General features: G+C 38.5%; 1 protein-coding gene across 1 annotated transcript in view; it reads left to right on the forward strand.

Annotated features, from left to right (window-relative positions):
• PON1 (paraoxonase 1) overlaps nt 1-6847 on the forward strand; it is a 30125-nt gene extending 23278 nt beyond the window's left edge. The window contains exons 8-9 of the mRNA XM_017849311.1: nt 3211-3339; nt 6110-6847. Coding sequence (XP_017704800.1) covers nt 3211-3339; nt 6110-6268 — 288 coding nt within the window. The 3' untranslated portion in view covers nt 6269-6847. The remainder of the gene's footprint in view (nt 1-3210; nt 3340-6109) is intronic.
• The last annotated feature ends 7688 nt before the right edge of the window (nt 6848-14535 follow it).

The following is a 14535-nucleotide window of genomic DNA, read 5'->3' on the forward strand; positions in this document are numbered from 1 at the left end:
TTTATTACCTGATTCCCGAACTAGGGTGTAAGCTCCACAAGGACAGGCTGTTTTTCTATTTGCTCCTAGTACAATTCGCACTGCCTAGTTGGCACTTAACAAATACTTGTTAAATTACTGTGGTGGGGCTGGGCATGCTTCAGGGGTTCACCTCCTGTCCCCACTAATTCTGGTCATCTGAAGGTTGGAGTCAAAAGGGCTGAAAACACAAAGGAGAGGAAAGAGAGACCAAGAGCAAACTAGAGCCCTGTGAAAGCAGCCCTCTACCTCTGCAAAACAACAAGACGTTGCTTTCCTGCCATAAACGCCCACTGCAGGAAGCACTGTCAGCGCCAATTGTATGACTGTTCCTGTCAGCACATCTGAGGGACTGTCATGAGGGGCCTCACTCAGAGAAAATTACCTTAAAGCAACATCAAATGTAACATCATGTTTGACATTAAAAATCACTGGCAGGGCTACTTTGGTATTAGCTCAAGTAAAATGGAATTTCACATGCTCATACTGGCTGAGGGAATAAAAAACAAGCTGCAGTTTTAACAATAGATATTTCTGTAAAGCGAAAGTTAAAGAATTTTATGAGAATAGAACCCAATGTGACATACCTTCACCACAGAATGTCAAGGCTCTGCTCCCACCAGGGCGAGACTGAGGGCAAGGCCAATTTCAGCAATAGACCATGTTTGTCTCCCATCATAAAAACCTCAAAAAGGTTATCCATCAATTGTCACATTATTCTTTCTTTTGAAAGATTGTATTTATTAATGTCAGTTAATTAATACTTGAGAGTGCCAAATAATTTCATAAACTAGCTGAGGCCAATCTTAAATTTTGGAGGAGGTGTGGACGGGTTTATGTCCAATCGGATATTATTCAGCCTTAAAAAGGATTGAAGTTCTTGGCCGGCTGTGGTGGCTCATGCCTGTAATCCCAGCACTGAGGAAGGCTGAGGTGGGTGGATCATGAGGTCAAGAGTTCAAGACCAGCCTGGCCAACATGGTGAAACCCTGTCTCTACTAAAGATAGAAAAAATTAGCCATGAGTGATGGCATGTGCCTGTAATCCCAGCTACCTGGGAGACTGAGGCAGGGGAATCACTTGAATCCAGGAGGCAGAGGTTGCAGTGAGCTGAGATTGCACCATTGCACTCCAACCTGGGCAACAAGAGCAAAACTGCGTCTCAAAAAAAAAAAAAAAAAAAAAAAAAAAAAAAAAGGAATGAAGTTCTAAGATACCTGCTACAACTTGCTTGGATAAGCCTTAAAAACATAATGCTAAATAACATAAGCCAGCCACAAAAGGATAAATATTGTACAATTTACTAATGGGAAGTACCTAGAACAGGCAAATTCATGGAGACAGAAAATAGAATAGAATGCTGATTACTAGGAACTTGGGGGAGAGAAGAACAGGGAGCTATTGTTTAATGGGTACAGGATTTCTGTTTGGGGCTGACTGAAAGTTCTGGAGAGGGATGGTGATGATGGTTGCACAACATTGTGAATATACTTAATGCCACTGAGTTTTATACTTAATAATGGTTAAAATGTCGAATTTTATATATATTTTACTACGATAGAAATAATTCTCTCCTCTCTCCAAAAAAGATTCCAGAACTTAGTCAATGGATTAGTCACACTTTGATGAACCTCAATTCGCAAAAACCTGGAATATTTGTTAACAGAGAATACAGTTTTTCCCAAAGACAATAATTTATTAAGTTTTCTTGACCAAGGAATGTGAAATTTTCCAGTTGCCTTTGTGGGAGTGTGAGATGCGATATGCAGGGGTCTTGCCGTGAGTTAGCATGGAGAGGCATTATTTATTTGCAAGGCAAGGAGTTCATTGTTGGACTCAGAATAGGTTCCCTGCTGGACTGTCAGCACTTCCGTGGCATGAGCTGTATCTGCTGGGTACCTGGTGCTCTCCAGATGCTGCATTTCTTGCAGAGCTCATGTAGGAGCTTGGTAATTGCACGTTGAATGAATGGGATCCCAGGTTTCTGTGTCCTTCTCCCACTCCCACTCTCATCTCAGTAGGTTTCATCTGCCATGGAATTCACCAATCGGCTATGCCGCTTTCAAAGATAAGAGCAAAGCCCTGAAACAAACATTTCCTCATTTAAAGACATTATGGTATCAGAGTGGTGTGCTGACACTGGGATGGACAGGGGTTTAGGGATGGAGAAAGCATGGAGCCACCTGTCTTGCCTGTCTCTGGGGTAAGAAAGACTGATGACTCTGCACGGTGGCGAGAATGCGGCTCTGCCACGATGCTTGAGTCCTCTAATCCCTCCCTGGGCATGTGAGGAACAGCTCTCATTTTGAGTAGGAGGCACAAGGAAGCGTTGGTTTTCTGCAGCTGTCTGTTCATGCCCTGGCCTTTACAATGAGTCATGACCAGTTATTTACAGGATCTCTGGGCACTGAGGTATGCTGGTCTCTGAGGTACATGGTAGATATTATTTCTCCAACTGAGAATTAGAGATAAACAAATAGATGGGATTTCTCCCTGGTAGAAGGCAGACAAGATGATGAATGGTGGAATTAAGAATCATTGGTCTTATTTATGATCCTTGTACAAAGCCTCAACAGCAATCTGTGCAGTCATCAAATGCTTGCAACTTATATTTAGAGAATAAACAGCAGAAGAACAGGGAGTTGAATAACATCAAGAAACTAAAGAACAAACCTTTCCTCAACTTCAAGGCAAAAATGAGACCCTGGGTGATCATTTCTTCTCTGGCGGCACAGCCTATGATTAGCCATTAAAGAGTCCACATTTCATTGATGTTCTTCTCAGAAATCAATTTACATTTCCTGGTGGTTTTCTGAATGCTTATAAAAATATCATTTGCACATGCCATTTTAGAAGCAGTTGTTTTATGCTGCACTGAAAACTTTTTTTTTTCAGTTTTAGGTTCATGCACAGATGTTGGTACAAATGATTTTGTCTAACTTTTAACAGTCATTCTTGGTTTTCTGTATCTTCACCCTATCCCCATTCTGTCCTGGAAACTGATAAAATACTAGCATAGATGAAAGGTCAGAGGAATTTTGTGAGTCCTATTGAAATGGGGCAGAATTGTATCCTTGGAAACAGCAGTGTGGTGACCAAGGACAAGAGGCAACTTTTCTCTGATGTATTTTGCTCCATCACAATTGTGTTTTACTTTATGTCTTGTTCTTTTCTTGTTTTTAATCTTTTAAGTCCCTCGAATTTAATACCCTCGTGGATAACATATCTGTGGATCCTGAGACAGGAGACCTTTGGGTTGGATGCCATCCCAATGGCATGAAAGTCTTCTTCTATGACTCAGAGAATCCTCCTGCATCCGAGGTTAGTTTTAAAAATGAACCAGATAAGTGACTTTATTCCCAGCTATTGTTTTGTTCAGTTGAAAACATAATTCTCAATTCTATGTGCAAATAAAAGGGGGGACACGGATAGATGATCCAAATGATCAGAAATAAAGGCCTTTGAAGGTGCTTTAGTCAGAGTCTAGGCAAGAAACACATGGCACACTTAAATTGGATAATTTGAGGGGAGTTTAATCAAAGGACTATATACAAAATGTGTGGACACAGTGTAGGGTAATCAACAGAGGATAATGCAGTACTTCAGGGCTAGTGAGGGGGGAGGAAATGAATACCAGAAGCCAGAACAGGTATACGGTGGTGGGTGGAGAGGGTTGCCTGGGAGGAACTCGGCCTCTGGTTAAGGGATCCTCAAAGAACATAATGATGGCATACTGCTATAGTTTAATCATTCATTTGTTACCTGCCTTCCTATTCAACTCCCCCTTCCTGTGTGGTGGTATATGCACAGGTCCATGCAAAGGACCAGTCCTGGAGCACATTGGCCAGCCTCTCTAGATCTTCCTGCAGGTGGCAAGATAAATCGCTGGAATTATTTGGCTTAGAAGATCTCATCTTCCACCTTAGTTACAGTACTCAAAGGTCCCATTTTTTGTCCATGGTCTTTATTCAGTGAAGTATTTTGGGTACAAATAAGAATTTGCAACCTACTTCAATATAGGCATTTGCACATTTACTGAGTTTTCAGTATCTACTAAGGCTACTTATTTACATCATATATATGACATCATTTTGACATATTTGTCTACTGCTGTGTATGTATTGTTAAAGCTGAGTTTTAAGAGTCCATTTCACCTGCCCAACAGGAAAAAAAAGTGTTAAAGCCCGTATCTCTTGGGTTAAAAAAAATCCAAATGTGTATTTCCATTTACATTATGGCTGTCCTATCTTTTATCTCTAGGTTTACAGGACAATTGTGATCATGTTTAATGGAAATCCTTTTTGCCTTTTGCTAGTTTTTAGCCATTAGGGTTGCTGAATGGTATGTTTAATAGAATTGAAGAAATGTATGCTGTGGAGCTTTCAGTGCTCAGAACTGAGCAGAATGTTAGATTCTAATTTGTTCTGGCTTGTTAGCTCATTTAGTCATCTTGGGTCATTTGCTATAGCATGGAGTTGGTTTGTTTTTCTGGAAAAAATACTTCATTTCTAATGATTGATCTGCAAAGGAATAGCAAAAAGTAGTAACAATTCATTATCTAATGCACTGCCCCTAGAAGAGTGATTTAGTTTTATTAACAAGAAGCTTAGCTAAGCCAAGGTTCACCATCAACTATTTACCTGTAACTACTACATGTTAATGCTATGGCAATTTCCTAAGACATCTGTCCTTGGTGCCAGCTGTTTTTAAGAGGTCATTTTGAAAGTTCCCACAGACCCTTTTAGATCCAGGCACTGGCCTTCACAGTTGGCCACATTTGTGATGTACGTATCCTTTCTTCAAGTCATTATATATTATCATAAAGGCTTAATAATAGAATATTAGAGTTGAAGGGGAATTTAGAGATAATCTAGTCCCACCCGTTTCATTCTACAGATGAGAAACAAATGGTAAGTGGAAGATCCAAGACATGACCCAGGTCTCCTACCTCAGTGTAGTGCTTTTCATACTAAGTTGAATCACAGGCAATTGCTATTTTTGACAGCCAGAATGATCAAATATTGGCTATTTCATATGGTTGGCTTAACATGATACTACACTATTAATGATGCAATCACATTTCTCCTCAATTAAGTGAAGGAAACTGAACTTACAAAATCTTATACATTTAGAGACAGGAGGTTAACTTTAAAACACCTGAGTATGGTACAGAGATGTGGTTTTTTGGGGGTCACATTTTTTTTTTCTCTTTGTCTGCATTTTAAAAACCAGGAATTAAGTGTAAACATCCAGTTTCCTGACTTACCTGAAAATACATGAAAACAGACCTGAATTACTGGATGGCAACAATTTGGCTGTTGTTGAGTGTATTAGTCAAGGTTCCCTAGAGGGACAGAACTAATAGGATAGATATATATATATGTAAAGGGGAGTTTATTAAGTATTAACTTACCTGATCACAAGGTCCCACAGTAGGCTGTCTGCAAGCCTGAGGAACAAGGAGAGCGAGTCTGAGTCTCAAAACTGAAGAACCTGGAGTCTGATGTTTGAGGGCAGGAAGCATCAGCACAGGAGAAAGATGTAGGCTGGGAGGCTAGGCCAGTCTCTCCTCTTCATGTTTTTCTGCCCGCTGTACATTTGCTGGCAGCTGATTAGATTGTGCTGCCCAGATGAAGGGTGGGTCTGCCTTCCCCAGCCCACTCATTCAAATGTTAATCTCCTTTGGCAACACCCTCACAGACACACCTAGAATCAATACTTTGTATCCTTCAGTCCAATCAAGTAGACACTCATTGTTAACCATCACACTGAGTTAACAGCTTCCTCCCTCCACATTTACTTAAGTCCCCACTGCTCCCTAATGTCCCACGTCCAGGATGTGCTGCTCATTTGCATTTCCTGCCTCACCCCAGTAGGTTTAGATACTCTCCACCTCTGCTAAAGATCACTTGAGATCAGTACCCACCTGTTCCCAAATGAGGAAATAGATGTGTTAAGTGTAATTTTGGAACAAAATAGGATTTATCTCATTGTATAAGATTATATGGCTTCTTATGGAGGAGGACCCTATGCATAAGGTTGTTCTAAGTGACCTGACAAAAATATTAACTCAATGTTATTTCTTTCACAGGTGCTTCAAATCCAGAACATTCTAACAGAAGAACCTAAAGTGACACAGGTTTATGCAGAAAATGGCACAGTGTTGCAAGGCAGTACAGTTGCCTCTGTGTACAAAGGGAAACTGCTGATTGGCACAGTGTTTCACAAAGCTCTTTACTGTGAGCTCTAACAGACCGACTTGCATCCATGCCATAGAAACTGAGGCCATTATTTCAACTGCTTGCCATATTCCAAGGACCTAGTGATCTTAGCTGAACAATGAATGCTGACCCTAAATATGGACATCATGAAGCATCAAAGCACTGTTTAACTGGGAGAGACATGAGGTGTAGGGCTTTTTTTGGAGAATACACTATCAAATCGGTCTTGGAATACTTGGAAACCTCATTTATCAATAAAAATCCTTCTCACTAAAATGGATAAATCAGTTATGTCAATTGTCAGATATTAAGTAACAGACCCCAAAAGTACTTACCCTAAAACATGTGTTGCCTGAAAGCACGTGTATGTATTGCTGTCTTGCCATGTCTTGTTCAGAAGACACAGGGGAGCAGGGCTAGCTCACGTGTCTTCAGAATTCCAGTACTCGCTCAGGGACTCCAGTTCATGGGCCAGAAAACTAGATGTGCATTATGAAGTTCCTCTCTACTCCACACACATAGCAAGTCTGACAATATCAGTCAGACTTACTCCCGTTTTCCCTTTGATACATGACTTTCTCAGTAAATATTAACCTGAATTATTCCAACTCCCCTTGTGCTCCTGCTTTTTCAATTCTCCTGTAGCAATGACACATAGGAAAATCTTAAAATTTTTGGGAGTGTTGTCACACCTGAAAATTATGAGTCTCTATGATCTTGGCACAAATTGTACATTAGAGTGTCTTTGACTTGGTGAAAGGAAGTTTGCTCACTTCGATGATTGGATACAGATTGAATCCCATAATTGACTTGGGTAAAGCTAACCGTCCCCAAAAACTACACTGTTGTTGAGGTGGTGGTAGTGCTGGTGGGTTTTTGTCTAATATTTAAACTTGTTGTGGAGGCTGAAAAGAAAAAAAAAATTGAAAGGTAAACAAATAGAAAAGATCAACAACCGCTTTGGCTATCTTCTGAGACATGACTAGGAAGAAAACGTGACTTTTATCATTTTTGTTATAGAAGCTGATATATAAAGGTTACCCATTTTCATTTATTTGTCTGTTTTGAAGGCATAACCTTCATGCTGAATTACTTCTTTGGGGTGTTAAGGTAGTGACTTTAGAAACAAATTTTTTTCTTGTTTTTGTTTTTTGAGACCAAATCTCACTCTGTTGTCCAGGCTGGAGTGCAGTGGTGCCATCTTGGCTCACTGCAACCTCTGCCTCCCGGGTTCAAGGGATTTTTGTGTCTCAGCCTCCTGGGTAGCTGGGACTACAGGCGTGCACCACCACGCCCGGCTAATTTTTTATTTTTAGTAGAGACGGGGTTTCACCATGTTGGCCAGGCTGGTCTCGAATACCTGACCTCAGGTGATCTGCCCGCCTTGACCTCCCAAAGTGCTGGGATTACATGTGTGAGCCACCGAGCCTAGTCAGAAATGAAGTTTTTCTAAGGCACTTGTTATGATGATAGTCTGGCATTTCAGGGAAAATGTTTTGCCAATAAATTGAGAACCACCAACAGTTTAAGATCACTGACTTGAAGTAATAAACAGGAACATTTTGTTTGGGTCAAAAAACCACTTTCTTTACATCAAGATTGGAGTTAGTCATGATTCTAGTGACATAACATCCTGTGCCCTGCAAGGGCTCAATTATTCCGAGATGCTGCTCACAGCCCAGGATGCTGGGTTCTCTGAAAGACTGTCTTGAAATTATCAATGAGTATGATGCTTAGGGAACCCCCCCCCCCCCACATATTTCCTCATTTAGAAAGAATGTCCTGAGTAGTTAGGCTCCCTAACATCTTCAATAAAATGACCATTCTGTTCTTTCTTGTTCTTGATAGAATAAGCAAATTCCATGGAAGAAACAAAAGTCTATCCAATTTGACACAGCACATACTTAAGATCATTCAAAAAGGGACATGCCTTGGTTAGAAATTTCATAACCTACATTGTGAAAAAGAGGAAAACAGCTTAATTCATGTATTCTGTGGTTCCCAAATCTAAATTTTCGCACTGACACAGGTTTAGTCACATATAAATTACAGGAGTTTGCGTGTGTGAGAATGAATGAAATTAATAGCCCTCACTTGTTATATCCAAGTCTTCTGAATTTTTAAGGCTTTAGAGAGAATATCGTTTAAAATAACCCCATACTCTATGATGGTCCTGATTCTTTCTTAGCTTGCCCCTCGCTATGAGAGGCTGACTACTTAATGAATTTGTCACAGAGGTTTTCCTGGCTGAGAGATATAGGAGACTTTGACGGTGAAGCAGTGACAGGGGAACAAAATGATAGGCGAGGAAGCTTCGAGTGCAGGCTTTGCTCTTTTAACTTTATGCCCAGTTCCATAATTGTGCTTTCAAATGTAATTCTAGCTGCCAATTTACACTTTACCAGAGTTAAAACTTATTTTTAGTTTCATTTCCATGAAAAATGTGCACTTTGCTCTTGATTGACAGATAGGCTTTGACAGTTGATACAGGTTTACCCAGTCAAGGCTTGTTTTAGTTGAAGGTGAAAATGGAAGAGGGAAAAAAATTGCTTCAACAGATCTCAGTATTTCTCTTTTTATTGCATTCGTTGTCTAACAACAATAATACTCATTGGCAAGAAATTTATTTACACTAACAAATTAAATTTAATCACAGGTATTGTTAGACTGGTCATAAAACAAACTGTGATATTTTGCTTGAATGCCTCTGAAAACCAAAGAGTAAGGAATGTCATTTGAAACTTTTTGACAATCTAGAGAAGCACATATTAACCAAGCACAAGAGAACAATTCAGACATAGCACTATTGTCTCTTCCATGCAAATGATCAGACATCAAAATGTACAAATTAAACGCTTAGGCAACATGCTGTCCATACCTATCAGACTTAAAATTATTTTCAAACAATTCGTGTTCTTTACTGATATACAAAGAAAGCTGAAAAGAAATCAACTTCTTACAGTGGAATAGAATTTATTCTCTTTTATTTTCAGCTGCCCAGTTTTGTCAGTAAGTTGTAGCAGATGTACAAGTGGTTGCAACACCATTAAAAAATACAAAAGCAGTAGTTATGATATTAAATAATGTTGAATAAAACATATACATATATATTTAAGGAACTTCACTAAGCACTAACTAAAGTTCATGTTGTTGGGAGGTATTATCTGGCTAGAGTGCCTCTTCATTCTTACTTTCTAAGGTAATTTAATTATTTCTTGCCAATTGTTCTTCCATGAATGAATGATTACATCCTTGACAGAAAACCTGGGTGTATAAATAATATAGCTGAAAGAAACAGAAATGCACACCTTCCAACAACATACACTCCCAACCACTTGTGCTGTTTTTGGCAACAACCAAAATGCCATCACTTGCACAAAAAGTAAATAAATGATCATATGATGGCAACATTCACCATAAGAGAGTCAGTAGGCAGTGACTTTAAGCATCACAGCCACCAATTATGTCATTTTAGAATTGTGAGCAAATTCACAAGAACACACAGTGCAATTTTTAGCCAAGAAAACTGCAGTCTGCAGTTGAAAATGCCCAAAGCTGCATAAATTTCTTCTGAGCTCCAACTCAGCAATATGCAACCTTGACATCAAAGCATTAGCCAAATATTTGAGGAAATTTTCTTACTAAAATACCAAGTATCTGATAAATCAATTTTACCAAAATATATAAACATATAGAAGGATAAGTGCATTTAGTAGAAATACTTACAATAAAAAAATCTCTTAAAATCTATGAGCCATTCAATGTATACACAACACAAGAAGTGGTAATAAGGCTATGATTACAGCTCCAGGTCCTGACTGACCTTACCAAGTTCCATACACAATGTATTTTTTAATGCCATGTGATTGCAGTGTGTGTGCATGTGTAAGGTGGGAGTTATATTCACACATATGTAGTTCTGAACATCTACACAAATGGCATGCACATTGTTGAGAAGTTGTCTGTTCTCTTATTCCTTACATCTTACTGTTGAATCCCTAGCAGTTTTGGGGTTGGGTTAGGGTCAAGCATAGGAAATCATCATATTTCTTTCCTTCTCCACTCTTGAAGATCTGGAATCAGGTCACAGGCTGTGCTGGGTCCACATGCTTACATATGCGAACCTTCAAGTAACTACCATTCCCTCAACAGGCCCACATAGACACCATGCACAAGCAAATAAGGACCCTCTGTCTACCATAAATAGAACTTGTTGCTTTCACTTACCAGGAGAAGCTGATTCTGTCGGCTTTCTCTTTGCCCCTCCAACTTCTTAGTTGGGCCTATTCTATGCCGCTACTTCAAGTTACTCAAATGTGTTTTGTCTGGTATTATTTTTTTTTCCAGTGTTTTGGACCAAGACTAGATTTCCTGAGACTTTAAATATGCAAGACAAATGCAAACAAAATCTGCCAACATACCCAGGCTGCTTTTCAGGAGTGAATCACTGAAGCACATTCGGATTTCCTATAACCCTGCTTTCTTTTGGGAATGTACAACCCTCCCCCAGCTTCCCACCGCCCATCATAATGTAAACGATTCTAATAGAAAATATGGATGTTTTGGCTGGGGGTGGTAGCACATGCCTGTAGTCCCAGCTACTTGGGAAGCTGAAGCAGGAGGATCACTTGAGCCCGGGAGTTTGAGGCTGCAGTAAGACATGATGGTACCACTGCAGTCCAGTCTGGGTGACAGATGACAGAAAAAAAGAAAGAAAGAAAGAAAGAAAAGAAAGAAAGAAAGAAAGAAAGAAAGAAAGAAAGAAAGAAAGAAAGAAAGAAAGAAAGAAAGAAAGAAAGAGAGAGAGAGAGAGAGAGAGAAAGAAAGAAAGAAAGAAAAAGAAAAAAGAAAGAGAAAGAAAAAGAAAGAAAATATGGACATTTTATTTCTGGACTTGCTTAGCTTTAGAATAGTGTACAGGTACATCCTTGAAAAAGTAAATTTTAAAAGATAGAAAAGAACTGTGCTTTTCTCTTCCATTTTACCTTTTCATTCTGAGACCGCTAAGGTCTTTGCATTAAGTAGGTGATGTGAACCCTAGCGACCACTGTCCACCAAAGTGTCCCTCATCTCCAGCTCTGTCAGGAGTACCTTTAGTTACTCAAATGGAAATATCTCAGTGTAATGATGGGGCTACAACATATCCAAAGTGTAGATGGTTCTCTCAGGGTTGCTGGGACAGCTTCCTTTAGAATCCTCTAGAACACTACTGTTAAACACTGGATTTCCTCTTGAAGTTTAGTCTGCATAACCTTTAACACTTAAACATGAATCAGAGTATCTATATAAATGGAAATTTTTATTTCCTTTTTTACAAAATGCAATTTTCAAGCACATGTTAATTCTGGTGCACAACGAACCCAGACGAGTTTGTCTTCAGCAGAAACTCTAACGGCCGAGGTGCTAGATCAAACCACCTGTGACTATTTTTGTAGCTTGGGTCTGGGATATTTTAAGATTTCAGGCTAGGGATGACTACAGTATCACAGATAGTGGCAAAGGTAAATCTGGTTCCTCATTTTCCCTCTTGCCACTGTTTCCAACAACAATGGGGCAAAAGGTAGACTGTCCCATTTTGTGCCAGTTGAAAGCTGAGTTTGGCTTTAGCACCTATCATACTGCAATCATGAACTGCTGTGGGTTAAAAAAGTTTGTGTGATGTTGAGGGTGTGAAATCAATGTCAATCCCAGCTAAAGGATGATAGCCACAGTACAACTTTATTGTCATGAAACTAAAGGGGGACTTCATCAGGAATGTTAGAATGGATGAAATGAGGTTTTTTCCCTAACTTAACATTCTGCAGTAAATTCCTGATTCAGGCAAAAAAAAAAAAAAAAAAAAAAAAAAAAAAAAAAAGAATGAGATAAGTATTACATAAACTGTGAGTTACTTGAAGGGAGATGGTCTTAAACAAAGTAATCTGTTATAAAACTAACATCCTTTAATGGAAAACCCTGACCCAGATACAGCTCATACAATGCTTTCTGTCTGCAGCTTGGCCTCTTCACCACACACTCCCTCCCAGCAAAGCATAACCTATACCCCAAAACACTTTTGGCTATTGTTAGAATCATACTGAGCTCTTCTTTAGGGAATACAGTTCATAGCATCCAGATATTCCCTTTTTTGTTCATTTTCTGATAATAAAAAACTGCAAAGTTTTTAAGGTTGATGAAGTAACAGTTCTGTATTAAATTGTAAGGACAGTGAAAACCACTAGCATTAAAGTAGGAATTGTGCAAGACATTGGAGCCTCGATTAGGTATCATGCACTACAGTCAATAAAAGAAATAATAGGAAAACAAAATGCGCACAAGATCTGAGGTCTTTCACTTTGCTTTCATACCCTTCATCAGTTTACATCTTATGCTTTGTGGGGCAGTCAAACCAAGTGACTTTTACAGTTTCATCTGTTTTAAGTGGTAATGCTAAAATAACTCATTTAGGACTAAAATTACTATAATCTAACTAAAAAATCAAAATAGTTATAATACTAAATGATTTAAGGAATAAGAATTTGATTTATAACATTGTCAGTTGGACATTGATCTAAACATTCAATGTACAAACAAAGTTATAAAGAAAAATACTTCTAAGACATTTAAGAAAATGCAATATAATAGATCATAAATTAGGTGCAAAAACAAGACACTTATAGACATTTCCAGTATATACATCCATTTTCAAATATTACCAAAGTGTAAACATAACTTAAGATAATCATCCTTCTATTTCTATTCTTGAATACAGTGAAATTTCCAGTGTGATCCAGGTCACTTTTATCCCAAAGATAAGCAAAAATGGCAAAAATTTACAATAGCAAGCACTAATATTACCAGATTTTTACTAATTTAGTGTTTTAGTATTAGAAAATTTTGTCAAATTTTATCGCTCATTAATAGTGGCTTCTTATTTCTCATGATGTTAACAAATAACAAAGCACCAGACATCTCAAGATATTAATAGAGTATCCAATATGGCAGTTTCATTATCATACCCCAAATGAAGACAGACAGAAAAACATAACGGTGACTTTGATAACTGTAAAACACGATGTTACTTCACATCAACGTTTCTGAGGCTTGAATGAATGGTCTGTACCTAATGACCAAAGAGCTGAAGCATAACAGACAATACTCTGGCAATGAAAAGAAAACAGGCCTTGGGGGTAGAACAGAATTAAAAATGTCTAGTTTAGATAATTTCCAAATTCAGATTTTCAGATAAGCAAAAAAAAATTTTTTTTTAAAGAAAAAAATCACACTGTTATTAAAATACAAGATGGGGCTATATGGGAGTTCCCTTAATCTGTTACACTTAAAAGCCTTGCCCAGGCCCTGCATATGGAATACTTCCAGTGGAAGATACGATGATGCTGGGAATGGAGCAGAGATTCCCATAAAGTAAAAGAAGTAAAATACTGTCCAAGAACTCATGTGGCCTCAAGCCTTATTTTGAAACTTGTCCTTTGGAAAGTGGATAACCTCAGTTTTAGAGTCAATGCAGCAAAGAGAACCAGATACATGAGCATAAAATACAAAAACCCAAAAAACCCCCATCACATGAAATTTCTCAAAATGAGTTTATTTTCTCCTTCTTCTGCCCCAGTCTCCTGCACTTAGGACTTAGTTTGGTGAAATACAGAAATCCTTAATACTGGCTTAAAATTAGTATAAGTTCCTCCACTACTAAAGTGTATCCTATACACTGCCTTAAACAAACTTTTTCTGTAAAATTGGAAATCTTTAAAGTATGGAAAGGAATGGCTCAAAAAACCATTCAAAATCTCTCTAAAATGTTAACTGACAGTTCTTCTTTAGAGGAACATACTTCGTACTAAAAAAAAATTGGTTCTCCAGTTGAATATTATTCAAATCTAAATTTCCTCGAACTGGTATTTCTATTTTTCTTAAAAGTACATTTGTTAAAACACTAACTGAGCCCACCTGGGAAATCTTGAGTAGAAAATATGTGATGAGTTCCTGATTGTGACATAGACAGTCTGAAGACCAGCCAGAATGTTCCCCGGAGAGGAAACCTGAAAATGGTGGTTTCCTTAAAAATCAATTTCCTGTTCAATTTCTTGGGTTGGGTTGGGGGAAGGGCAACTGTGTTGTGTTTGCCAGTGTTGCTGAGATGCTGAACACACAACAGTAGCAAGGTCAACAGATCCCAATATCCCATGGCTGCATTAATGTCTGATTTTTTTTCTTTCATGTTCAGCTATATCTAGAGGATAAATATTACTCTCAGAACCTAAGGTAATACTCACATACACAATCTTAAGGCTTTTGC

Source organism: Rhinopithecus bieti, unplaced genomic scaffold (genome assembly GCF_001698545.2).
Source record: "Rhinopithecus bieti isolate Rb0 unplaced genomic scaffold, ASM169854v2 scaffold_31127, whole genome shotgun sequence".
Classification (NCBI taxonomy): domain Eukaryota; kingdom Metazoa; phylum Chordata; class Mammalia; order Primates; family Cercopithecidae; genus Rhinopithecus; species Rhinopithecus bieti.